The sequence below is a fragment of the Caretta caretta genome, chromosome 2, assembly GCF_965140235.1.
Source record: "Caretta caretta isolate rCarCar2 chromosome 2, rCarCar1.hap1, whole genome shotgun sequence".
NCBI lineage: Eukaryota > Metazoa > Chordata > Testudines > Cheloniidae > Caretta > Caretta caretta.
In genome coordinates, this window is record NC_134207.1 from 257,536,092 (window position 1) to 257,563,808 (window position 27,717).

General features: G+C 40.9%; 1 protein-coding gene across 5 annotated transcripts in view; it reads left to right on the forward strand.

The window, feature by feature from the left end:
• The window catches only part of TTC21A (tetratricopeptide repeat domain 21A), a 61,673-nt gene that overhangs the window by 28,330 nt on the left and 5,626 nt on the right, over positions 1–27,717 (forward strand). For 2 of the 5 annotated variants that reach the window (XM_048837509.2, XM_048837510.2), the window contains exons 15-27: positions 677–915; positions 4,888–4,960; positions 5,161–5,271; positions 5,447–5,585; positions 5,902–6,005; positions 10,973–11,161; positions 13,746–13,856; positions 17,725–17,806; positions 18,300–18,450; positions 21,163–21,324; positions 21,858–22,053; positions 23,948–24,172; positions 24,819–24,939. In XM_048837509.2, coding sequence (XP_048693466.1) covers positions 677–915; positions 4,888–4,960; positions 5,161–5,271; positions 5,447–5,585; positions 5,902–6,005; positions 10,973–11,161; positions 13,746–13,856; positions 17,725–17,806; positions 18,300–18,450; positions 21,163–21,324; positions 21,858–22,053; positions 23,948–24,172; positions 24,819–24,939 — 1,903 coding nt within the window. Of the gene's footprint in view, positions 1–676; positions 916–4,887; positions 4,961–5,160; positions 5,272–5,446; positions 5,586–5,901; positions 6,006–10,972; positions 11,162–13,745; positions 13,857–17,724; positions 17,807–18,299; positions 18,451–21,162; positions 21,325–21,800; positions 22,054–23,947; positions 24,173–24,818; positions 24,940–25,324; positions 25,399–27,717 lie in introns of those variants that run through there. The other 3 variants (XR_007354876.2, XM_075126023.1, XM_048837511.2) reach the window with 3 other exon arrangements.

A 27,717-nucleotide genomic window follows, 5' to 3' on the forward strand; every position in this document is an offset into this window, starting at 1 on the left:
CCCTAAATACCTACTTTCAAATTGCTGTCTGCTATTCAAAGTTAGATAGCACATATTGTCTGAAATATTTACATAATTTACAAAGGAGATAACTTGCTTATATATAGTAAATTTTAAAAATAGACTATATCACAAACATGCAGGTTACTCAGTTATTAGCTGAATAAAGCCTTAACTTTATCAATAGTTATCTTTTTTGCTTAAGGAAACACTTTTATTCAATGCCAGATATAACACTGCATGCTGTCAGACTTTAAAGCATCACACTATTCTTTATTTGGATTGCAGAAGTGCATAGAGACACCAGTCATAGACTAGAATCCCACTGTAGTAAGCACTATACAAACACACAAGCAAAAGACAGTACATGCCCTGAGGAGCTTACAATCTAAGTATAAGACTGAACATATGGATACAACAAACAGACAGGGGGAAACACAAGGGAACTGTGAAGGTAACAATGAGACAAAACTGGTTAGCACGAAAAGAAAAGCAATGGTCCCACTGTTTGCAATATTACGGTTTTGGATTCAATTGAACCTCCAGTTTAATATGAAATGAAAATGGGTTTGGCAAGGCCAACTGCTTTTAAAATGAAATACATTTTGCACTAGCTAATCCTTTGATGGTAATAGAGTAATTTAGTTAAAAGTTTACTTATTTTTTAATATTCCAGCATGAAGCTACTAAAATTATGCAGGATGCCATTAATGAATTTAGTGGAACTCCAGAGGAAATCCGCATCACTGTTGCTAATGTAGATTTGGCTCTCAGTAAAGGGGAAGTGGAAATAGCGCTAAGCATGCTGAGAAATATCACCCCAAGCCAACCATATTATACTGAGGTTAAAGAAAAGATGGCTCAGATATACCTTCAGATACGGAAGGATAAGAGACTATACATTGGATGTTATTGGTAATATTGTTTAAGATTAAATATGTTAAAAATGTTTACATTTTCAAATATTTTATTTTAAAAAGACAATGGCTTTATATACAGAAAAAAAGCTGACAATATAGAGCAAAACCAATTTCAGAGCCTTTTGGAAGCATAGTCTAGGAGTGAAAGTACAGAACTGTGAATCCAGAGAACAAGGTCCATTTCCACAAGTCACGTTTTAATTTCAGTGTTGTTTGTCATAATCATTCATATTTTTGTTAAGATAACAAGACCTCTAAGAATCTTGGGGGAAAGAGAAAAAAATAGAAACAGTTGAGAATCTTAAGGAAATACATTAATATTTAAAAATACCACAACAAACATTGTTATGACATAAAATATTATGCTAAACAGTTGGGGTCAGATTGTGCCACCTTTCTTCAGGTACTACTGAAAACAAAAGGTCAGTTTTTGGAGTAAATTAGTACTCAGTGGGAGTACGGATGGCAGAATTTGCCATTTAATCACTAGCCAAGGGTATATATTTCCCTCAAAATTGGCATTAAGGGTCAGATATTTCTATTTCAGAACTAGCATTTTATTTATTGGAAGAAGCTTTCATCTTCAGCTAAAGAAGACAAAAAAGCTTTTCTGGCATCAGAAACATAAAATACGTACTGATTTTGACTATTGGATAACATTGGTTTTATGGGGAAAAGAACTGAAGTGGGGAAGACTAAATGCCAGATTCTGTCACTCTCACACTGAGTATGGCCTTCCTCCAAAATTAGACCGTTCAGTCAATAGGACTGCTGACAGAGAGCTCAACTATGTCTTTGCCATTAGCCCTGTGTTATGGGCAGTGCTTTGCTGTGTTGCCCTAGGAGTAGCTTGAGCAGGGAGCAGGAAACAGTGATTCGCAGAGAGAGCATTCTGTGTGGAGGCTGTACCTGATGCAGCATACGCTCCCTGAAGCATCAAGTACACCCACAGTGTTTGGCGTGCTGGGAGAACAGAGCTAAGGCTCTGACCTCTCTCTGCTCCCTCTGGCTCACCTGTACGGTTAGCCTGTATCCCCTCCCATGCTAATAATGATGATTAAGGTAAATGGCAAGAGGAGCATCTTGCACTCCCTCATGCCACCCCATTGCCTGGGTCACAGTTTTGAGTAAGATACTACTCAAAATGAGAAAAGGGGACAGAATCTGGACCTACAGAAATAGAAGTAGACATCATGATTCTATGATTAAATAATTATATATCCCGAGTGATAAATCATTCATTTAAAAGCTTTCTACTGTCACACAAATGGCAAAATCCTCAGTCCAGCACCTCTATAACCGAAAGAGATTTTACATAATCGTTTTAATGAATTTCCATACACATTAAAAGCATTAGAGATATGCACTTAATGATGTTCAGAATATAATTTTTTTCTCTATTGATAACTGAACTTTGGCATGTGGTTTTTCACTCATAATCTAAGTAATACATGTAAACAGGCCACATAATATGTTTGCCCAGATGCACTAGCTTATATTTTCCAAGTTTTAACTCTTTTTGTTGTTTCTTCCTCAGATTCGAAATATGCTGGAATTCTGGTATTATTTTTTGGGGGGCTTGTCTATATGAACAGTTGGTGCAGGTCAAGATGGGATATAAATCTGCTTCACTCTAGATTGCTGCCTATTAACTGTCCATGTGGACCCTGCTGCTGTGGACTAACAGTTCAGTAGTGCACTTTGATACACTGCTTCAAAGCGGGATAGATCAGTGTGCACTAGGGAACTTTTAGGGTGTGGCAGTGAGCGCCACACAGTTAGTGTGCAGCAGGCTGGTGTGGGGTAGATTTATATCCCATCTTACTGCACAATACTGTTTATACAGAAAAGCCCTTATACAGGAAGGAAAGGGGATAGTTGGGATTACTGCTAAATTATTACTCTTTACTTGCTAAAACTTGTGCTCTATTTTCTCTCTCCACTCCCCTCAATCTAACCTGCTTGTTTGTCTCATCCATCTGTCATGTCTGTCTTTTGAATTGTAAGCTCTGTGGAGCATGGAATATCATTTTCTATATTTGTACAGTGCCTAACCCAATGGGGTCCCAACCTGCTTGGCTTCTAGGCACCATAGCAATATGCATATTATTAAGTAGTAATAATTTCTCACTGGTATTGACAATGCCTCCAAGTTTGGTGCCATTTACATTTTTTCCCTCTTCCAGATCCCCATCAGAATATTAAATAAGATAGAACCTAATAAAATTCCTGTGCAGTATGTTCCTAGGCACCTCCCCCGCCCATTACATATTTGATATATTGCTTTTTATCATTTTCCTTTGTTTATGGTCCTTTGGCTATTTTTGAGTGTGCAACAATGTTCAGACAAGCAGAACTGAAATTACTTTTGTGTGTAAGATTTCCTGTATGAAAAAGAGTGGGGAGAATTCTTTTGTTTGGTAATAACAGCACCTTTGCTTTGAGGAGCTCAAACTTCTCTAGGGCTTGGGCCTGCATCATTAGGGGTAATGGAAGTTTTCCCATTGACTTGAATGCAAACAGGATCAAGTCCTTAAAAGCATAGAAATGTTATGTCTATTTTATACCAAGGCACAGAGAAGTAAAGTGATTTCACTCAAGGTTACACTGCAAGGGTATGACACAGTGAGAATGAGAACCCAGACCTCCACACTCCCAGTCCCTTGCTAAGTCACAGTATCTCCTAATATTTGATGAAGATGTCTGCTTTGGTGAGGGAAAAGAATATAAGATCATAGAAGTTAGAGGAGAAAGAACTCTTAAAATCCACCCCCCTTCAAGTGCATGATATTGTTCTGCCTCTAAAGGACAATATCTGATATTAAAATCATCTAACACACTTAATCCTAGCCAGAAGGACAACATACCTTATAAAGAGCCATTATGTACAGCTAGTGTATGCTTTATTCATATCCTCCTTGGACTATCACCAATATTTTCAGCTCCCCAAAAGACTTTTGAGTTTACCAGAGATTGTCAAATCAGTAAATCCCCCTATCTAGGGCAAAGTGAAAAACAGAGATTTCCCCTCCATTTACCCACTTCGCTTTTTTCCTGCCTTGCCTTGCTCTTTTGTGCTGAGTTTATTTAATTTTCTCAACTAGATATAATAGACTGTCCTCCACAGTAGTGTGGTCTAGCCTGAAGAATAATTATTCTGGAATAACTATTTCAGTATATTTCCAAGTGTAGGCAAGCCCTTAGATTAATCTCTGGGGGATAAACTGCTTGAATTTACCCACTCTGAAGTTTTGTCAAATTCTCCCATTACTGCACTATAGTAGCAGTGCAGCTTCACCAGTGCTATGAATGGTGGGAGCACTAATGTAGTCTGAGCACAGGTGTTTTTTTTACTACCATGTAGTCTAGATCTGTTCTGTTTAGAGTTAGGTGATTTAGTAACAAAAAGACCCGCATTTGGTGCATAATATGCTGCCATCCTTGCTAACCCCTGTGAACTTGCCCCAGTGGTAGTGCATTGATGAGAGAATTTGGCAAAAACCTCACAGTAGATACAGCTGGGGAGAGGTTGCCTTTTTCTATTAGTTACTTTTGTGTGTGTGTGTGAAGAGGGGCTAGAATCAGACTGTGGTGGTGGAAACTTGTTAACAAGTATACTTTTTAAATTCAAAACGTACAAACGTCTTCGAACTATTTTATGTAACCATGAGTTCCTATCACTGTTATCTTCAACTTTCCATCCCAATTCTCTCAGTTTGTTTGCTGCACCAGTGTATTGCATCTTGTCTTCATTCAGATTGCGCAAGCATTTTGGGGCAGTGGCTGTTGAAGTCATTGGAGCTACTCTGACTTACACCGGCTGAAGTTCTAGCTCTGTTTTTTTAAATGACAGAACTGACTTTATTTTCTTGAGGATTCATGTATTTTTCTTACATTTCATCCATTAGATTTCAAAATTTGTTTCTTATTGTCTTGATTCTAAATGTTGTTCTTACTTTTTTTGTAGCGAACTGTGTGAACAATTGCCAAGTCCTCATACTAGCCTTCTCTTGGGAGATGCTTACATGAATGTTCAAGAGGTTAGTATAAATTTGTTTAATAAATCTGTAGTAATTCAAACAAAAATACATTTAACTGAAAAGCTGGATTTAAATAATAATCAGTTAATAACTAGCACTTATATAGCATACAATAAATGTTGCTGAATCATTGGCAAAAATATTCCTAACTTCTAATATTACACATGAAAATAACTCCCACTTCTGTCACTTACTTTTAGCCAGAGAAAGCTGTGGAAGTATACGAAGCAGCTCAAAGAAAGAATCCTTTAGATGCAACACTGGCCAGAAAAATTGGACAAGCATATGTGAAAACTCATCAATATAGCAAGGTCTTGAAAACAAAGGATTTATTTTATTCATTGAGCATTTAAATCATAAGAACAAAGAAATAAAGAGAAATAATCAAATAGATGACAGAAGTTATATATGAATGTTTCATTTTGACCTACTGTGTGTAATTCTGTATTTGGGATATTATATTGACCTCTTTAAATTTCCTTGCAGGCTATTAATTATTATGAAGTAGCTCTAAAGATGAGTGAGCAGGACTTCTTGTGCCATGATCTTGCTGAACTCCTCCTCAAACTCAAGAAGTTTAACAAGGCAGAAAGGGTTCTGAATCAAGCTATGGACCATGACTCTGGTAGCATTATTCATCCTTTCTATTAAGTTTGCTCTGTGTAGTATCAAAGCCTGTGAATCATTTTAAAATATACAACATTAATTTCTTCATAAATAATTATTCTAATTAATTATATTTCTAGACTGAGTACACTTACGCGAGCATTCAATAAATATTTAAATTGCCTTGCATGAGGGCACTCTCCCAGGCTTTGTTTTACACATTTGTGGGTGACACAAAAATACTTCATTGTGTACTCCAAACATCAATTCTTGTTTCTGATATCCAGAAAAATGTCAGACTAGAAAGATAACATATTACCATTTTAATCTTTCAGTTAATGACTTGCCTTCCATGATGAAGGATGTCAAGAGCCTGATTTTACTAGCAAAGGTTTACAAAAACAATAAAAAAGAAGAAGTGATGGGAATTTTGAACAAGGTAATTCATGAGGTTATACAAGCCATATACAATGCTAGAGATATTCCCTAATCATTTATCAGTAAAAATAGCTTAACTTCTTTGAGTAGATGCAGCTGTGTATCCTACGTATCCTACGTAGGGTGCTGAAGCCACAGAATTTTGCCTAGCAGTACCTGTAGGAGCGCAATGCTCACTCTTTGTGGCCTCCAGTTGTCCCATCCAGGTCTGACAGTTCAGGGGCAGAACCCATCCCTAGTGCAAGTGACTGCTTCATCATTGTCCCCCGATGATTTGATGGTACCAGGCTCCCCTTTTCCCTCAGTGCCTGAGGACTTCAAGGCCTACCAGGACCTTTTGTGTGACGTGGCTGCTATGTTGGGCATCTAGGCAGAGTTCCTGCAGGAGAATATTCACAAACTATTGGATATTCTCCAGCTGTCTGCCCTGGGGACAGTAGCCCTTCCTATTAAAGATATATTTATGAAGCCTGTAAAGGTTCTTTGGAGTAATCCGGTTTTTGTGCTGCCTGCGGTGAAGAGTTCATAGAAATGCTGTTTGGTACCTATGCAGGGTTTGGGGGGCTTCTATTCCCACCTGGTCCCCAATTCCCTGGTTGTGACTGTGGTGAATGATAGGACCCAGCAGGATAGGTATAAATCTACCCCCAAGGACAAGGAGTCCAAGAGGCCTGACTTAATGGGTAGAAAAATCTCAACCTCCTCTTCCCTACAAATGCATATTGCAAACCAGCAGGCATTATTGTCAAAATATGATTTCATTAATTGGACAGCTATGTCTAAGTTTGTAGATCAGTTACCTGAAGCCTTCAGGGAGAAATTTTGAGTGTTTGTAGCTGAGGGCTGTTTGGTGGTCAAGACATCCTTGCAAACTGCTTCGGATGTGGCAGTTACATTGGCCAGAGTTATGGCTTCAGCAGTAACCATGCAAAGGGCATCTTGGCTGCAAAATTCAGGCATTGCACCCAGTGTGCAGCAGGTTACTGAGGACCTGTCCTTTGATTGATCAGTTCACTCACTGATGAAAACTTGAACTCATTTAAAGACTCAAGTTCTACCCTATGCGCTCTGTGGGTGTATACTCCAGCAGTGCAGAGATGCCATTTCGATAGTTAGCAGCAGCACCAACAGTACCACTTGCAATGCTCCTTCGGGCCGTCCTTCCCTCCCTTGAGGCAGAAAGACTACTCCAGAAGGGGTCATAGATCCCAGAGGCAGAGGCCTTTGGGTCCTTGGTTCGGCCAGTCAACTTGTTCTCCCCCGGTGTCTTCCAAGAGTCTGTTTTGACTTCTTTGTCAAGGGCAGTAATCCAGTCGTGACCTCTATATACCCGTCCCCTGCATTTGGGGACCGACTTGCTCATTTTCAAGATGTTTGGGGCTCAACTGCCCTGGCAGCTAGGTCCTAAGCACCATCAGGTTGTGTTATGCCATCCAGTTCCTTTCCATCCCACCTCTCCACCCTCCTACCCTGTCCCTCTTCAGAGACCCCTCTCACAAGGCACTACTCCTTGGGCAGATTCAGTCATTACTAGAATTGGGAGCTGTGGAGGAGGTCCCTCTGCAGCTCTGGGGCCACTGATTTTATTTCCAGTATTTTCTGGTTCACAAATCCAAAGGCAGGGTGAAACCAATTCTTGACCTCCACAACCTCAACAAATATATCAGATATGTGAGATTCCAGATGATCACTCTATCGACTATCCTCCCGTGTTAAATCAGAATGACTGGTTTGCTGCTCTGGCCTGTCAGGATGATTATTTTCATGTGACAATTCTTCCAAGCCACAGAGAGTTTCTCCAATTCGTTGTGGCACATGGCCATTATCAGTATACCATACTCTGCTTTGGTCTGTCCTCTGCTCCCTGGGTTTTTACCAAATGCATGGTTGTAGTGACAGTGTACCTCAGGAAGAGGGGAATTCGTATCTTCCCATACCAAGATGATTGGTTATTGAGGGGCAAATTGAGGGAAGAATTTCTGTCCCACATACATGTCACACTATGCTTACTTGATTGCCTGGATCTCATTCTCAATGGAAACAGGTCACCATTGGTCCCCACTCAAAGAATGAATTGGTTGGGGCCTTAACAGAGCTACAAGTCTGAGAGTGCTTCTTCCAATGGACCATTTTCAGATGATTTGTCATCTGTCTCTGAAGCTGCACTCTCAGCCTTTAACTACTACTACTACTGAGGAAATTCTGCACCAAATAAAAATTATGCGCATGGTATTTTAAAATTCTGCAAATTTTATTTCTCAATAAATAAATGTGGCTCCAGCACGGCAGTGGGAGCACAGGCCACTGGCTGCATTGAGGTGGGAGATCACCCTGAAGTCCCCACTTCCCCCAGTACAGGGACTCGGCAGTGAGTCTGCACCTGACCCTGACACAATGCAAGGGCTGAGCCTGCCCCAGAAATGCCCTGGGGCCCTACCCCTCTGCACCAAGTACACCAGGTGTGGGTGGGCAAGCTCAGCCCAGCAGGATCCAAGTGTGGAGGGGCCTAGTGTGGGGCGATCCATGTGAGGGGTGAGAGGTTTCAGGGTGGGACAATCGGTGTGGGCAGCTTAATGGGAGATCTTGATCCACAGGAGCTCGTTGCAGGGTTCCAGGTGTGGGAGCAGTGGGACTTTTCAGGGGATCCAGGTGAAAGTGGATGGGGTTGGGGTCCGGGTGTGGGGAGATGGGGCTCAACGGGAGGGGGTCTGGGTGTGGGGGATCAGTAAGGGGTCCAGGTGCTGGGGGAGTGGGGCTTGATAGGGTAAGAGTCCAGTGCAGCTGCTGGTGATCAGTGGGGTGGGGGTCTGGTGTGGAAGTCTCATCGGAGGGGTCCAGGTGTAGGAGGATACGGCTTGTCAGGGTTCAATGGGCCTGCTTAACGGAGAGCCCCAGCTGCTGCCGAGGGGACACTGCATGCCAGGCTCCCACTTCCCCCTGCGATTCCCCGATCCCCTTTTTTTCTCCATCCCCCTCTCACTCCCACATTTCCCTCCCCACTACCTTTCCTCTCACCCCCTTCCCTCATTTCCCCCAGCCCCACCGCGGGCACTCACTGTTCCACAGAAAAAAGGAATAGGTTTCAGAGTAGCAGCCATGTTAGTCTGTATTCGCAAAAAGAAAAGGAGTACTTGTGGCACCTTAGAGACAAACCAATTTATTTGAGCATGAGCTTTTGTGAGCTGTAGCTCATGAAAGCCTACACTCAAATAAATTGGTTAGTCTCTAAGGTGCACAAGTCCTCCTTTTCTTTTTGAGAAAAAAGGAAGGCTCCCAGCACACAGAAGTGCAGCACGACTGGCACTAGGACCTAGGAGGCCGCATTCAGCTGCAGAGTCAGCGGAGCCCAGATGTAGCCTCCTTCAGCTGGGCAGCTCTGTACTTGCAGAAATGAGGGAGCAGTGGCAAATAACTCTGTGCTCCCCTATGCCTTGCCTCTGTTTGGGGGGGGCAGTCCCCCCTAAATGTGACCATCGTTGGGCCTTCCCCCCCAGACAGCATCCTTTTGCTTCCCTGCCATTTTCTGCAGGGAATCACAGGAATTCTGCAGAGGAGGGGCATTTTTGTCATGTATGCAGTCACACAGAATACCCCCAGGAGTAAACTACGGCTTGAGGGTGCCTAAGGCTGTTGGGTCACATGGCTGCTTGCATGCAGGTAGTCCAATTTTCCAAGTTACATCTTCACCCTTTCCAAATGTGGCTGAGGACAGTTTATCATCCACCCATCATCCCTTGGACAGTTTGGTCCAGCTCCCTGTGCCTATCTTGGACTCCTTACAGTGGTGGATAGCTCAATGCAATTAATGCCAGGGTGTTCCCTTTGTTTGGTCCCCACTGACCAGAGCCATTGTCACTGATGCCTCCTTGGTAGGCTGGGGAGCACGTCTGGGGTCACTGAGAGTTCAGGGTCAGAACAGGAAACTACATTTCATATGGAGCTTTGGGCCACTTACAACACTTCATGCCTTTTGAGATCACATTGGGGCTCCATGGTTCACATTCTTATGGACCATACCACCACAATATATTATGACAAAGCCTTGGCTGGGATGATTTAGTTGGTGTTGGTCCTGCTTTGAGCAGGGGATTGGACTAGATGACCTCCTGAGGTCTCTTCGAACCCTAATATTCTGTGTGAACAGACAAAGAGGAGCACACTCAAAAGTGCTGTGTCAGGAAGCAATCAGGCTGCTTCTTCTCTTCCCCCCCCCCCCGGGTTGAGGGTGGCTGATCACTCACTTGGGGCCGAGAATCAACACACAGATCACCTCAGTGGGAATTTTGCCCTGAGTTGCAAGTGGTCTCTGAAGCCCAGTGTCTTGCGGTCCATCTTTGCAATTTGGGGCATCCCTGCAATACATCTGTTCACTATGAGAAACATCAAGAAATGCTGTCTGTTTTGTTCCTGAGAAGGCCTCAATCCGGGCTCCCTGACTGACTCCTTTCACCTGAGTTGTGAGTGTGCACTCCTATATGCTTTCCCTCTGATTCCAATCATCTTGCAAGTAATCCTCAAGCTGACCCGTGCCAAGGTCATCATCTTCATTGCTCCAGCGTGGCTGAAGAAATATTGATTCTCCAACCTTCTGGTATTGTCAATTTGGCCTTGAGAATATTCACCTGTTGCATAGTAAAAGAGCAGATGCACCAAGCCATTGCCTACAGTAGCTAATTGTATGCACCAGAATATGAAAAGGTTATAAGAAACGGGAGTAATTTAACCAACTAACCTAAAATCCAATATTGCAAAATATTAAGATAACTTCATTACTTTTAAAAAAGAAAGTAGCTGCAGAGAATGAAATGGAAATTGGACTTACAATATAACAAAAACCTTTTTGAAACATCTTAAGTAATTTAGCAAGTATAAATTTTAGACCTCCTGCTGCATGAAAAACTTCTAAAATAGTTACTCCATTACTGTTTGAGTTATAATCTCTCTTTGTATATTTGTTTATTCAATAAGGCCATTGACATACAGTTGAGAATACTGAAACGTATCCCTCTGGAACAACCTGAATTGATCCCTTCTCAGAAGCAGTTGACATCATTGATCTGTGTACAGTTTGCTGAGCAATACCTAATCGAGAAAGAGTATGTACAAGCTGTTAAATGGTATAAAGACGCACTATCTTATACTCAGACAGATAGTAAAGTAAGTATTGTCTTAAATCCAAGTCAGTATCTATTCAACAGTACTTTAAGTGCACGTTAAGTTGGAAAAATAGTTGTGTTAACCACTTTGTTGTTTGAAGGGTGTGATGAGTCAGCAGTGTGCCCTTGTTGCCAAGAAGGCCAATGGCATTTTGGGATGTATAAGTAGGGGCATAGCGAGCAGATCGAGGGACGTGATCGTTCCCCTCTATTCGACATTGGTGAGGCCTCATCTGGAGTACTGTGTCCAGTTTTGGGCCCCACACTTCAAGAAGGATGTGGATAAATTGGAGAGAGTCCAGCGAAGGGCAACAAAAATGATTAGGGGACTGGAACACATGAGTTATGAGGAGAGGCTGAGGGAGCTGGGATTGTTTAGCCTGCAGAAGAGAAGAATGAGGGGGGATTTGATAGCTGCTTTCAACTACCTAAAAGGGGGTTCCAAAGAGGATGGCTCTAGACTGTTCTCAATAGTAGCAGATGACAGAACGAGGAGTAATGGTCTCAAGTTGCAGTGGGGGAGGTTTAGATTGGACATTAGGAAAAACTTTTTCACTAAGAGGGTGGTGAAACACTGGAATGCGTTACCTAGGGAGGTGGTAGAATCTCCTTCCTTAGAGGTTTTTAAGGTCAGGCTTGACAAAGCCCTGGCTGGGATGATTTAACTGGGAATTGGTCCTGCTTTGAGCAGGGGGTTGGACTAGATGACCTTCTGGGGTCCCTTCCAACCCTGATATTCTATGATTCTATGAAAATATGTTTGAATATTTAGACTATAAAAACTACCGTGAGTGAATTCTTAAACTTGCATTTCAGCAGAACAGCAGCCAGAAGAAAACAAATCACATGTAAGAAGGAAATATTGGTCCAGGCTCTTATTAGCACTTTTTCATTTATTTATTTTATCAAATTCATCCAGTTACAAAAAAACATGGAGCATATGTACAATAAAAAAAAAAGTGGTTTTTTAAGAGAAATTAAATACCAACCCCTACCTCCAGAAAAAAAGCCCTTTCCTATTATACATTTTTCTTAAACTTCTGAAGCACATATTTCTATTAGCAACAAAGAGAGGGCCCAGCCCTATAAGGTTTACATGTGCAAAACTCCCGTTACAGTTTTGGGGGTTAGAGTCTCAGGTCCACTAAGCATTGCAACTTGGTCTTGAATATGATGATAAATTCCCTCTGTGCAGGCAGAACCTCAATTGAAGTCCTTGGGAATTTTGCCAAGTTAGATGCCAATGTTCCCTTTCTGCAAGAAGGGTGCAGTAATGAGCACAACTTTGGGATGCTGTACACTCTCAACTTTATAGTTTCATAGATTCAAGGGCCAGATTAAGAACATAAGAATGGCCCTACTGGGTCAAACCAAAGGTCCATCTAGCCCAGTATCCTGTCCTCTGACAAAAAGAAAAGGAGGACTTGTGGCACCTTAGAGACTAACCAATTTATTTGAGCATAAGCTTTTGTGAGCTACAGCTCACTCTGATGAAGTGAGCTGTAGCTCACGAAAGCTTATGCTCAAATAAATTGGTTAGTCTCTAAGGTGCCACAAGTCCTCCTTTTCTTTTTGTGAATTCAGACTAACACGGCTGTTACTCTGAAACCTGTCTTCTGACAGTGACCAATGCCAGGTGCCCCAGGGGGAATGAACAGAACAGGTAATCATCAAGTGATCCATCCCCTGTCGCTCATTCCCAGCTTCTGGCAAACAGAGGCAAACAGAGGGGACCACTAATGGACCACTGTTGTCATCTAGTTTGACCTCCTCTATAACACAGACCATAGAACTTCCGCAAAATAATTCTTATAGCAGATCTCTTAGGAAAAACATCCAATCTTGTTTAAAAATTGCCAGTGATAGCGAATCTACCATGACCCTTGGTGAATTATTCCAGTGATTAATTACTCTCATTTTTAAAAATGTATGCCTTATTTCCCGTATGAATTTGCCTAGCTTCAGCTTCCAGCCATTGGATCAAGTTAGAGCTTTATCTGCTAGATTTAAAAAACAATTATCAAATATTTGTTCCCCATTTAGGTTCTTATAAACTGTAATCAAGTCACCTCTTAGCCTTCTTCTCTTTGTCACCCCTTCAACGGACTTCACTGAGAGCTGATGGCACTCAGGCATGTCACAGGATCAAGCATCTGCAACTTCCATTTAAATGAGAACAACATTAACCTATGCATGTTTTCCTGGAGTAAATCACACTCATTTCCAAAGGTTACATGGCATGTACTGTGACTTTTCTGTAACTGTTTTGCCCCACATCAACTGGAGCTGTTTATTTCTAAGAGAAATAATGCTATTCTCATCATTTGGGACAATTAAAATTAGACAAGACAAAGCACTGAAGAGCATACTACTGTATGGAGCATTCCGCTTTATCAGAAGGATGATGTAAATGTTGTTATGGGACAAATTTATCCCTGAGGTCACTTCACTGAAATCTTTTCCATCTCTAGCCTCTGAGATAGGATTCTCAATCAAGAAAGAAAAAATATATATGACTCTCGATATCAATTACACTGATCATTGAAATATTTCCCTTCTTTAATTACTTGTCCTTATTCTCCCAGGTACTATTGCAGTTGGCTTGTCTTTATTTGACACAAGGCGATATCGAGTCATGTGAACATCATTGTGCTCTGCTTCTTCAAGATGACAATTGCAACGAAATTGCAACAATGGTATAAATGGGTAATAGTTAATCATCTACAGATCAGATTAAAGAATTGTTTTCAATTTTTAGGCTATTCTAAAGACATTCCTCTATGTATTGGCATATGTCTTATGTCCAAGAAGCTACACTGCAATTGGTAGCAAAATAGGTTGCATCTACTAATGAAACTTTTTCCATGAAGAATCAGAGGAAAGGGAGGTAAGGGGAAAGTAAAAGGCAAATGTATACCTCCCAAAAAGCAATCTGCATAAGAGCAGAAAAAATATTAAACATATACTTACCTATGAGTAATGGAAAAGTGTTTGCTTTTTTGAGGGTAATCGTATACTTCTATCAATTTAGCACAGGGCAAAGTTTCTCTGATTGGCAGTTCAGTCCATGTTTCACATGGCACTAAGTTTCATGTCAGTGTTGTATTGCATATAAGTGAGATACAAGGCTTGCTTACATTGTGGAAGAATGTGCTATAGCAGTTGTGATTTCTAAAGTGCACAAATGTGTTGTGCATTAAGTGATCCATGTATATACCCTGCTGGTGCAAACTAAAGGTTCCCTAGTGTGCTTTAACTGTTTCAAACAGCACTATGTTACTGTGCACCAGCAGGGTCCACACGACCAATTAATGTGAACACATTAGTGTGGTTGAGATACCACACCCCTGTAAAGCCCATTTCCCCACCAGGTAGACAAGCCCTGAGTCATTAGATGAAATGGGACACCTGAAAATGAGTTTGGATCCCCTCCAAAAATGCAGTTTACTGCATGATAAGTCTGTATGATTATTATTACTTGTTTCATTGTGACTTTTAATTTGTTATGTTGAAAAATACCCTTTGATATTATTCAAAATAACAGTTCAAGAAAAACAAAGCCAGCAGAAAACACTCAGGTAAACATTCACCCTTCTTCTACTCTTTTTCTTTCTACCTTTCCCCATCTCATTCATTTTCAGCCTTCTTCAGCTCTGCCAGCTTTATAGGTTCTCTCTGAATCTCAAAACCCTTCCATGTGGGATTCGATCTAGGAAATAGCAGGGTATACCTTATTACTGAAGTGCATGTTTTAGCCATGTGATGGGTCAATCAGTGCAGTAACTACTTGTACCAGGAATAACTTGCTTGAAGAATTCAGTCCCAACACAGACACTGATCCCATAAACACATACACATGTGAGTTACCTTAATGGAAGTTTTCTTTGAATTAAGTATAATAATGAATAATACAGTAGTAAAGTAGCCATTGTGTTATTTATTTCAATATTCAATTCAGGTTTTTTTTATATTGGCTCCATTACATTTATTACACTTCATTTAGTATGCTGAAGATTTTCACTGTGGCAATACCGAACTGCATGGTGGAAGCTGTCTCTGATGAAGCTAGAGATTTTGGCAGCTTGGGAGGGGACAGCTGGGCATTTGGGCTCTTGGAGAGGCAGCTTGGGGCAGTGGGATAAGAACATAAGAATGGTCCTACTGAGTTAGACCAATGGTTCCATCTAGCCCAGTATCCTGTCTTCTGACAGCGGCCAGTGCTAGGCGCTTCAAAAAGGATAAACAGAACAGGGCAATTTCAAGTGATCCATCCCCTGTCAGCGAGTCCCAGCTTGTGGAATTCAGAGGTTTAGGGACACCCGGAGCATAGGGTTATGTCCCTGACCATCTTGGCTAATAGCCATTGACGGACTTATCCTCGATGAATTTATCTAATTATTTTTTGTATGCAGTTATATTTTTGGCCATCACAACATCTCATTGCACAAGTTCCGCAGATTGAATGTGTACTGTGTGAAGAAGTGCTTCCTTTTGTTTGTTTTAAATCTGCTGCTTATTAATTTCATTGGGTGACCCCTGGTTCTTGTGTTATATGAAGTGATAAATAACACTTCTCCATTCACTTTCTCCATACCATTCATGATTTTATAGATCTCTGTCATATCTCCCCTCACTTGTCTCTTTTCTAAACTGAACAGTTCCAGTCTTTTTAATTTCTCCTCATATGGAAGTTGTTCCATACCCCTAATCATTTTTTTTTTTGCCCTTCTCTGTACCTTTTCCAATTCTAATATATCTTTTTAGAGATGGGGCAACCAGAACTGCATTCAGAATTCAAGGTGTGGGCATGCCATGGATTTATATAGTGGCATTATGATATTTTCTGTTTTATTATCTATTCCTTTCCTTATAGTTCCTAACATTCTGTTATTTGTTGTTGTTGTTTTTTACTGCCATTGCATATTGAACAGATGTTTTCAGAGAACTGTCCACGATGACTCCAATATGTCTTTCTTGAGTAGTAACAGCTAATTTAGACCCCATCATTTTGTATGTTTAGTTGGGATATTTTCCCCACGTGCATTACTTTGCACTTATGAACAATGAATTTCATCTGCCATTTTATTGCCCAGCCACCCAGTTTAATGAGCTCCCTCTATAGCTCTTCACATTTAGCTTTGGATTTAACTGTCTTGAGTAATTTTGTATCATCTGCAAATTTTGCCACCAAACTGTTCACCTCCTTTTCCGGATAATTTATGAATATGTTGAACAACACAGGTCCCAGTACAGCTCCTTGGGGGACCCTGCTCTAATGATCTTTGGGTTCATTAAATAGCAAACAAGTGAATGAGAAAGGAATAAAACTTTAATAGAACAAAGGGGAAAGCATCTCTGGTGAACTGCTGCACGCAGTCATATGATGTCCCAATCCCCACCTTCAGGGCACATCTCTAAATTCCGGAGAATTTCTAAATTATAATCTTCTACAAACCTATCTCTACACCTGCTATTTACCTCTCTCTCCACTGTGCAGACTGACCATTTATTCCTACCCTTTGCTTCCTATCTTTTAACCAGCTGCTGATCCATGAGATGATCTTTGCTCTTAACTATGACTGCTTAGTTTTCTTAAGAGCCTTAGGTGAGGGACCTTGTCAAAGGCTTTCTGAATGTCCAAGTAGACTATCTCAACTGTATCACCCTTGTTCACATCCTTGTAATAGATTGCTGATGCATGGTTACCATTTACAAAAGCTGTGTTGACTCTTCTCCAATATATTGTGTTCATCTATGTGTGTGATCATTTTGTTCTTTACTGTAGTTTCAACCAGTTTGCCTGGTACTTAAGTTAGGCTCACTGACCTGTAATTGCAAGGATCGCCTCTGGAGCCTTTTTTTAAAAATCAGCATTACATTAGCTCTTTTTCAATCATCTGGTTCAGAGGCTGATTTAAACAGTTCTGAAATTTCATTTTTCATAAGCATGTCAGTACATATTTCTGCTAAATGACCAGCAGGAAAATAGCTAATACCCTTAACAATGAAATGATCTTATTTATATTTCAGAGTTAAAACAACCTATTTAAATGAAGGGGGCTGTTCACATCTCTCAAAACTACTGTTTCATGTTTGTCTGCAACTAAAAAGGCAGCACCACATCAGTTTACACTTAGTTTGTTTTCTAGATTATTTCAGCAACCATAATTATTAGAAATATTTTTAACTGAAAGCTTTGATTTTTGGAACATAATTCTTTAGCAAGGGGTGAATTCTATGGCAAAATGCACAGCTGCAGAATCAGAGAATACCCAGGGCCCTAGAAGTACAAATGAGAGAATTGGGCCCAAATCCAACAAGAGGCAACATCTGGTCTTTACATTCAAGTGTCTATCTGAATAGTGCATAGTTATTTTATTGCATATTTCATATTTTCACTTGGTACATTGTTTAATGCTAGTTCATGCTCAGCTATTTTTAAAACATATCCTTTTTTGGTTGTCAGGACTATTTTCAGAAGGATAAAATAACTTTTACATTTCTGGTTCTTTTCAAGGAATTCAACTCAGTCACTTTTAATGCAGTTTTTTTCTGCTCTGTTAGATGATGGCAGACCTCATGTTTAGAAAACAGAAGTATGAACAAGCTATAAATCTTCACCAAAATGTTCTGGATAAAGCACCAGGTATCTACTTTTAAATAAGGTGGAGTTTTTTTAGATTCACCCTATTTTTAAAAGGTTAACTAATGAAAATATGTGACAACTCTGTTGTCTTAATTTCATCTATAAGACTTCCAAGTAGCATGTTCTGTTCATTAAAAGGAGCTTCTATAGTCCCACAACACTTAAAGGAACAAGATGAATGGGTCTGAAGCTTTGGGATGGAGACTATGCCTTGGCACTTCAAAAGAACAGGAAAAGTTGGTGGGGATTGGGTTCTCTTGTGTGTCTTTGAAGCTCTGCCATTTTCCCTTTTGAAAGCCTTAGTCTCTTCCCAGCTTTGAATCCTCCAGGCATCATTGCAGTACCCTACTGATAGCTGCCTACAGCAAAACATGGCCTTTTTTCACATTTTAAACTAAAGTGTAAGCTTAACATGGATTCGGATAGCCTGAGTTTTTTCAATACAAAGGTAAAGTTTACTTTCTTACTTTGTTACATTGTTATGTCATTTTAGATAACTTCTCCGTCATGGAAAGGTTAATAGATTTGCTAAGAAGAAGTGGTAAGCTTGATAAAGCTACATATTTCTTTGAAATGGCTAAGAAAAAGTCAACTCGAGTACTTTTGGAGCCTGGTTATAACTACTGCAAAGGACTTTACTGCTGGTAATTTGTACTGAGTAGTCTTTAGCAATGTTATAGATACCCTGATGAATAAGGCTATGCAACCCCTGTATAGCTTATGTGTGCTGTTTCAGGTTCATTTTGAGAACTGCGCCCTGCAATTTGGTTTGGAAGAACTGGAAGTGAACCAGCATCTCAGGTTTGCTGGGAAGTTAAAGTTCTAATACAAATTCAATTTTCTACTGGGCTCAAGGCTTTTTGTGGGAGAGGGCAATGTTGGAATAGAAAAAGAAACTCAGGTGAACATAGGAAAGTAGTTGGTTGTATGTAAGAACCTGAATAGAATAGAACAAAGTAAGTTGACTTGAATATATCAGACTCAGTACAAGAGAGTTGAGGTTTGATTGTAAATATTTTACATGGCTCTAAAACCAAGGAGTGAAATCTGGCCCCTTTGATGTCAATGGCAGAAGTCCCATAGACTTCAGTGAGGCCAGGATTTCACCCAAGATATTTGGATATAATATATTAAACTTCATGTTCTGAGTGTCAAATAATGAAGAATAGTTTCTGCTTTATATAACACCTTTTCATTTGGGGATCTCAAAGCACTTTTCAAACATGTGAGCCCCACAAAGCACCTCAGATAGATATTTTACTTGTTTCACAGATTGATAAATCAAAGCAGCACTTAGCCTCCTTACCTTGAGGTCTGTCTCTACTTGAAAATGTGACTCTAAAAATGGCATTGCAGGGTTCCATATATACTATGTTTCAGTGATTCAAGTATCAAACTAGCACAAGTCAAAAGATGTTTTTCTACTAACTGTTAGCCCTGCAGACTTAATCTGGGATCTGGCCGATCAAGCTGGGTTCTTTCCTTCTCATGAATAATAAAGGTTCCATAGGCCGAAATGCTCCTTGTTCACATCTGTGAAAATGTACTGTAGTCAAATTATACCCTCAGTAATATCTGTGCATCCTGATTATCAGAAGGGCGTTCCACAGGTGTAATTGATTGGAACTTAACAAATGTGTTGATGCACAAGTTGGAATACAATGCAAAACTGACTTACTCTTAGCTGTGATGGCTTTGTAGTGCTAAAAGGAAAAAGGCAATAAAAATATTTATTCTGTAGATATCATCTGTGCAGGATTTTCAGTTCCTGGGTCTTGGCTTCCTAATATGATTGTGGTGGAATTTACCTACCTCTCAAGATTTTTTGACCATCATGGACAGCAGTAACAGGGTAGGGCATGAGCCAGGCCCCCTACTAACTGTTGTGCGCTACTCCTTCCCAAGTAAAAATGCTGCCCACCAGTTATTCCAGTCAGCAGTCAGCAAAGGAGGTCCTATTCTTTATTCTGTATAGATTCATATTCCACACTCATCATGGTAGTATCTGACCACCTTCCAGTAGTGCATAAATAAGGTTAAGATTTTGTCACAGATATTTTTAGTAAAGTCACGGACAGGTCACAGGCAATAAAGAAAAATTAACGGAAGCCTGTGACCTGTCTGTGACTTTTACTAAAAATATCCATGACAAAATGGGGAGCTCAGCTGTGGGGTCCTCACACCACCCCGCAGCAGCAAGGCAGCTGCAGGGGCCTGCTTGGAGCTCCGGGGCTCCCACCACCTTGGGGGACTTGGAGCTCCGGGGCCCCCCACTGCCTGTGGCAGCCGGGAGCTGCAAGGTACCCCTGCCACCCACAAGCTCCAGGGTAACCCCACGGCAGCTGGGAGCTCTGGGGTCCTCCCACTGCTGTCGGCAGGGGGACCCTGCAGCTCCCGTCTGCTGCGGGCTGAGGTCACTGGAAGTCACGGATTCTGTGACTTCTGTGACCGCCGTGAAAAAATCGTGAAAAAATTGACTAACATCTTGTATTCTCCCCTAGGGGGAGAATTTTGAGCTCAGTGGAGCGTTTTGTTTCGTTAGGATTTTGTTTCTGGTATTTTTGTTTGTTCATTTTTTAAGTGTACATGGTCTGTGCAACCTCTAGCATTCCAAGATTCCAGCAATGCTCACTGAGGCCCCAGTTCAAGTATGCACCCCTATTCAGGAAAGAATTTAAACACATGCTTAAATCCCACTGAAGTCAATGAGATTAAATATATGCTTAAAGTTAAGCATATACTCAAGTGGTTTCCTGAAAACGAATTAATTTAAGCACTTTCTTAAGTGCTTTCTTGAACTGAGTATCTTTTAACTTCCCTTTCCTTCCCTTTCCTTTTCCTTCATGTTAGGTCTGGTACGGTTGCTATATAATTGAGGCCTTTGCCAGACTCTGATAATATTAGCAAAGAACAGAACCACAACCACATTTAAATAATATATTCATATAACATTTTATATTTATGTGGCTTTCTGTACCGTTAGTTTGATTTTACATTAATATATCAAAAAAAGACAAACACATACAGGAAAACAGGAATATCATCCATAGAACAATAAGTAATAAGAATCAGTATACATTACAGTAAAAGAATCGACACACACAAGAATATCAGTACAATATAAAGTAAACTAAACAAGTATCTGGTGCAGATTATGCACTTTTTTATTCCTATTTTTCATAGAATCCATATGTAGAAATGTTCTGTACGTATAACAAATATTACAAGATTTTTCCACGCTGACAAAGGCCTTTTTCATTAGTGCTTTTATGTATATAAATATGGAAATGTTAATGTTAAGATTGATGATCACCCTACACTCTTGCAACTGCATATTACGTATTCTCTCCAAACAGGCACATGGGACAGCCCAATCAGGCACTGAAATATTTCAACAAAGCTCGAAAGGATAGTGACTGGGGCCAGAGAGCCATCAACAATATGATTCAGATCTGCCTAAATCCTGATAATGAGATAATAGGAGGAGAAGTGTTTGAAAGCCTCAATGAAGAGAACAGGTAAAAGAGAAACCCAACACTTATGGAAACAGTTTGTAATAGAGATATGTAATAGAATATCAAATTCATTTTCCATTATATGTCTAAGACTAGCATAAAGCTCTGGTAATTTCTTTCCCCACTACATGTGTAAAGAGAGGCTAAACACAGTATTTCAGTTCAGCTGTGCACTCTATGCTATAGTCACTAACAGAAAATAGAAACATTTGCCATATTTGTGGGTTTAAAAAGAAGGAGATGAATTTTAATGTTCGTGGAAAATACTGGACTGAGAGACCTGGAGGCTGAAGGCCTGTATTTAGACACAGAATAGATACATGGGGAGTGGCAGTTTAAGGTGCTTCAGCTCTGGTCTGGAAGGGACAATAGTCTGTAATCTAATATGTGTGAATTATGAGGTATTTAGAAGAAGAAATGCAAATCTGCTCTGTTAAATATGGTGCTATTAGAATTAAAAGATATTGCTTTATCATTAGACAGGATTTGACACTCTAGGAATCATCATGTATGATGTTCAATGATAATTTTAACAGTAACTTAAAAGAGAAGAGAGAATCTGAGCAACATGGGATACGCACAGCTGAGAAACTGCTTAAAGAGTTTTATCCTCACTCACAAAAGGGACAAAATCAGATGAAGATGTTACAGAACTGCTGTCTGGTGGCCACAAAAGACAAAGTTAATGTGGAGAAAGCCCTCAGTGTATTTGTAGAAATGGCCCAAAATGAGGTAAGAAAATTCTTCAATTCATCTTAGGTTCCCTTCTGTTGTAAAATGCTAATAGATAACATTTTGGTTTTTACTAGGAGTATTTTCAATTGAGTGGCCACCCATTTTCTCCATAATTTTAAAACGATAAGAGCTTTGAAATTAATTTAATAGGCATAATAAGGTGTTACTGTTTAATGTGTGTTTTGTTATTTCCTTGTTAAAGGATCAGTAAGAGAGAGAAAACTGCAAGCTGCAACATCAGCAGGATAGAGATGAAGCTGTAGAATGTCTGCTTAACTTTCTTTTTGTTGTCATTCTGCCAGCATCACTGTACTTTGATCTCAGAAGGAACCGTTTCTACAAAGTCAGTGGTTGAAATCCTAGCCTCACTGAAGTAACAGAGTTTTTCCCATTGACTTCAATAGAGGCAGGATTTTACCCAAAGTTTTGAAAACTTAATGGACTAAATTTTCAAAAGGATACATGTTATTTGCAAATTGTGGAAAAATAGCTAGTCACTCTTAATAGATGTACAATTGTACAGGCTTTTCAACAACTGGTACTCAGTAGCAAAGCTGCTACAGCCAGAATGGAAATAAGTGGTAGTAGGATATATATTGTACTTTCAACATAGTCTGGAGTTAAGTCAGATCAAGTTATTCTTAATATTATGAAAAGAATATAGCTAAGGTTTTTTTCATTTTCATTGATGAATGCTTTAATTATATGAAGTGCATGATTAAATTTGGATTATTGAGGTTTTGGCTAATTAAGGGAATTTTCATTGTAGTCAACTAAGTGTTGGGAACAGGAGTTTGATCCTACATGCTGCTGAGCACTTTGGTCCTAATCAAGTGAATTATTTATGACCTGCTTAATTGTAAACAAATCAGTACTCTTATTGACTTCCCATGCATGCTTAAAGTTTGCTAAATAGGAGGTAAAATGCTCAGCACTTTGCAGAATTGAGCCCCAGACCCCGGTTTGGTTCACAAAGCGCTTTGGATAGTTGGGGGTTGGATAGTCAAAGTTGTGCTGTATTGCACTGCACAACTGTGCTAGCACTCTCTGACAACACCCAGCTCCAAGGGACTGCATCATTGCAGTCATGTGTTTGCTGCCATGGCCTCCTAGGATATGGAATGTTTTTCCCCTTGGTATTTTCTATACTCACTTTTAAGAAAAAACTGAAAACTCTTCTTTTTCAAAGGTTGTTTTTTATTGTGACCACCGTTGGCCTTCATATGTAGAACATTTTCCTTTTACCTTCCTAGCTTTCTGGTTTTGAGTTTACCATTTTGTTTGTTTTTCATTATATTAGTGGGGGGGGGGTTCTGTTTTGTACTGTGCTTTGTTATTGTACACACCCATCCTAGGTGCTTTCATGGGGACAAAGAGGGGACGTTCTTTGTAAACATATTAGAATGTCATACTTAAATTTGAGGTAGTTTGTTTTTAACAATTACCTTGTCACCCCAAATACCAATACCCCTAGGACCTCAGTTTTACAGTAGGATCCACACATGGATCTTGGGTGTGCTTGGAGTCCCATTGACTTCTCATTCTTAATCATCATCATAATAAAATACTTAACTCTCATATAATGCTTTCATCTGTAGGTCCATCTACACTGTATGATCATAATGGTCTGTCTAAATGGATTCAGTTGCAAGTATTGGGGTATTAGATTGTCATCTCTAATTGTTTATGGCAGACTAGATAACATAAGGGAAATACTAAAGTTTATTTAACAGTCTCTTGACAACCATGTTGTTTTTAATAATCCAAATGAAATTTGGTTTAACAATGAAAGCTGTTAACTTTTAAAGTAAGACAATAAAACCAGTAATGTTTCTAGACCTTGGAAAGAGCGTAATGTTTAAACAATAGTATTTCTGCTTTTATTTCTTAGAGGGAAAATGTTCCAGCTATTTTGGCAATGGCCCAAGCCTATATGATTCTAAAACAGACTCCCAAGGCCAGAACCCAGCTAAAACGGTTAGCCAAAGCTAACTGGACTTTGTCTGATGCTGAAGAGTTAGAAAAAAGTTGGATGTTATTGTCTGATATATACTGCAAAAGCGGAAAGTATGATCTTGCAACTGAACAACTGAAACGCTGCTTACAATATAATAAGGTGAGAGGAAAAGGAGGTGTTTACAAGGAGATCTTGAAAGGTCAGAAAACATTGTGACCGGTTAGGGATTTGAACACAAATAGAGTTTTTCATTAATAGCCATTTACAATAACCCCAAAAGTAACAGCTGTAATTTAGAACCTGATCTACAATAAAAGTAGGTAATGGATAATAATTAATTTAATGATAGTTAATGGCAAAATCTTCATCACATTGAAATTGGTGAGAGTTTCATTATTGATTTTACTATTGTGACCCTAAACACACACACACACACACACACACACACAGTTAATGAAACATTAAGATTGCACATTTTAAATCACAAAAAGCCAGGAAATACAAAAGTTAAGCTCACAATGGTAATATTAACTTGGTCATGTTGCACATTCTGTGTTTTAGTACACATCTTGGTATTATCTTAAGAATAAAACATCAAGCTATACATTTAACAAGAAAACCAGACATAGGAAACAGTGCAATTTTAATTTATATTTCAATGGAAAATATAATTTGAGCCCTGTATTTACAATCTTGATCACAATTTAAATTCACTAAGATATGAAAAATCAATGCTGTTATGACATTTGGGTATGCTAAGTATTCTCAATAATGATGTAACATTTTGTGGTTTTGGTTTTTTTAGTCTTGTTCAAAAGCTTATGAATATATGGGTTTTATCATGGAGAAAGAACAGGCCTATAAGGATGCTGCAACTAATTATGAATTAGCTTGGAAATACAGTAATCAAGCAAATCCTGCTGTTGGTGAGTTGAGAAAGTACTGTTCTAGCTCAAGTTCCACCTGAATATCCAGCACATTTATTCCTGAAAGTGTAACAAATTGTGATGATGATATAGATGCTTCTGCCCCCAGTTACACCTATGCAACCAAACTGAAGATAGTGGTGTTACAGAGATGTAACTAAGGGCAGCATTTGATCCAGAATGCTGCTAAGAGTTTATTGACAGCTAGTTTTAATATTGCATAATAGTGTAAGAACAGTGAAAATCTGCAGAAGGGCCAAGTACAAAATAGTTGCATGTAGAGGAGTGCAAAAGAGATCCATGTAGAGATGGAGGTATTAGCATATTTGGAAAAGATTTCTTATAAGTTGAAAGACTGAAAGGAAGAATCCCTCTTGGTTTCCAGACCTACTGCATATGACTAATGAAAGTTATACACTTTGGGCCAGATCCTGAGCTGCTCATGAGGTGAGTGAAAAGGTAACTTTAAGACATCTTTTCTCTCTCTCATTCCACAAGTCACCATATACTGGCTCAGTCCCCCAATACAATGTATATTATACCAGTAGCTCACAGCCCCATTGAGTTGTTCCAGCAGCTGAAATCACTAAAGCATAGGGACATATCAGCCATGCCCCTTTTCCCTGGCCACACACTCTATTCCAGGCTCTGAGAAGCTGGTGATATTGGGGCCACTATGCTGGGTTCTCACCACTAGAGGATTCCCTACTAGCTCTTTAAGATGAATTTAAGGCTGTTTTGCACACTATAGGACATGGCTTGAGACTGCAAAGTTCTCCAAATCTTGCAGGATCCAGTCCTTCTTCTTCGAGTGCTTGCTCATGTCCATTCCATGTTAGGTGTGTGCTCACCACATGCACCGGTGCCGGAAGTTTTCCCCTCAGTGGTATCTGTAGGGGACCGGCTCTGGTGCCCCCTACCCTCAGTTCCTTCTTACCTCCAGTGCCAGTGCTGGAAAGTTCCTTTGCTTCGGCAAACCTTTCCTTCTCTAGAAACTGTTTGTTGCGAACTTTCTATCATAAATAGTTATATCATTTAGTATTAGTTCCCTTAGTGTGTTTTTAGTTAGTGTACCAGATGGGACCTAGCCTTGGGATGGGGCATGACCCAGTCCCCGGGTTTTAAGAACTGTGACCGTTATAGGAAAACTATACTGGTCAGTGATCCACACATTAGTTATTTAAGGTATTTAGGGGAGTCTCCTATTAGTGTCAGGTGTCACATCTGCAGGAGCTTTAAGCCTGGCATGAAGAAAGAGTGGGACATCCAACTTAAAGCACTCCTTATGGAGTCGGCACTGACACCGGCACTGGAGCAGCCGAAATCGGACTCCGTGCTCAGCACCATGGCTTTGGGTGGAGCGCCCTGCTGGTGCCGTCATCCACCTCCCCAGCACCGGCTAGTAAGAAGAGGAAGACTGGGAGAGGTCAGTCTCCTGCTCACAAGGACAAGGAGAGGGCAGGAGGCAAGCCTAGACCCACAAAGTGTGGCTCATCACCTCTAAGTGGGAATCAGGCCGCATGTTCGGTTGAGTGGGTTAGCCCATCCTGGGATGCGCCCACTATCCCGGATAGCAGCATGGGAGTCTGGCACCTGGCGATGCCGTTGACCCCAGAGGCCCTGCATGTGGCACAGGATATCTTGTCCCTCCTGGTGCTGATAACACCGGTAATGGCAGCTCCCAAATCAAGGGGTAAGTCTGCCTTTGGACCACCCCCTCAGTCCCTGTCAGTGTGGCGCTGCTCGTCACCCCAGGGAGCATCCTGCCAGCGCTCACCCGCACAGAGCCACTGCGCCTTGGATGTAGGGCTGCCTACTAGTCAGAGCCCTCAGCGCCGGTCTCCGGATTCTGGCTATTGTTCTGCGGGCTCTAAGAATCTGAGTCCGGCAAGGTGGTGTAGACCTACCAAGGCATGCACAACCCTGCGACCCCAGTACCGGGAGCATTGTAGCAGCTCCCCTTCGAAAGCCTCCATCGGGATTCTCAGTACCAGGAGCGTTGTAGCAGCTCCTCTTCAGATCAATGCTGCTTCTGCGAAATCCTCCATCGGGATTCTCAGTACCGGTCACCAGCCTACCGACATAGGTCGCCGTGCCTGTGTCAACACTCATCATCATGGCATCGGTCATGCTCTTGCTCCTGCTCTATAATTCAGCACTGGTCAGGAAGTGTTCAGCGTAGATTGCTGGGGTACTGTTGTGGATCCGCTGAACGCCAATGCCAGTCATCGGGATCTCGACACAGTAGGTTGTCGCCCGCGTAAAGATCCCACTTGGAGCACGACAGTGGGCACAGCTGGAACCGAGACAGCTGGTTGGCCTTGGTAAAGTCCTGGTCTCCAGAACATGGCCCTCCATCCCTGGGCTCAGAGTTGGACCAGGAACCCCTGCAGGTGGGTCAAGGTCCTCCACTGGCGGCACCAGTCCTTCCTGCGGCACTGGCGGGACTATCTTGGCCCCAGGGCCAATGGCCTATGCCATGGCACCCTTGAAACTCGTGGGGGTTCCTGCAGCCATCCCAAGGGCATAAATTGGTGTCAGGAGGCTCCGACAAGTCCTCTGCTATGGTCTCCTGCCTGCCTGAGACAGAGGCCACCATGCCCGGGGCACCCCATATGCAACAACTGGGGGACGAAGGCCTGGCTGAGCAGGTCACAGAGGTCATGATGCCTGCTGCACCTGCATCGTCCTTCTCATCCCCTGATGAGGACATCATGGGGCTTCCACCTACGGTCCCCCAGGACGATGCCAAAGGAGGGTAGCCTCGAACTTGGGGCT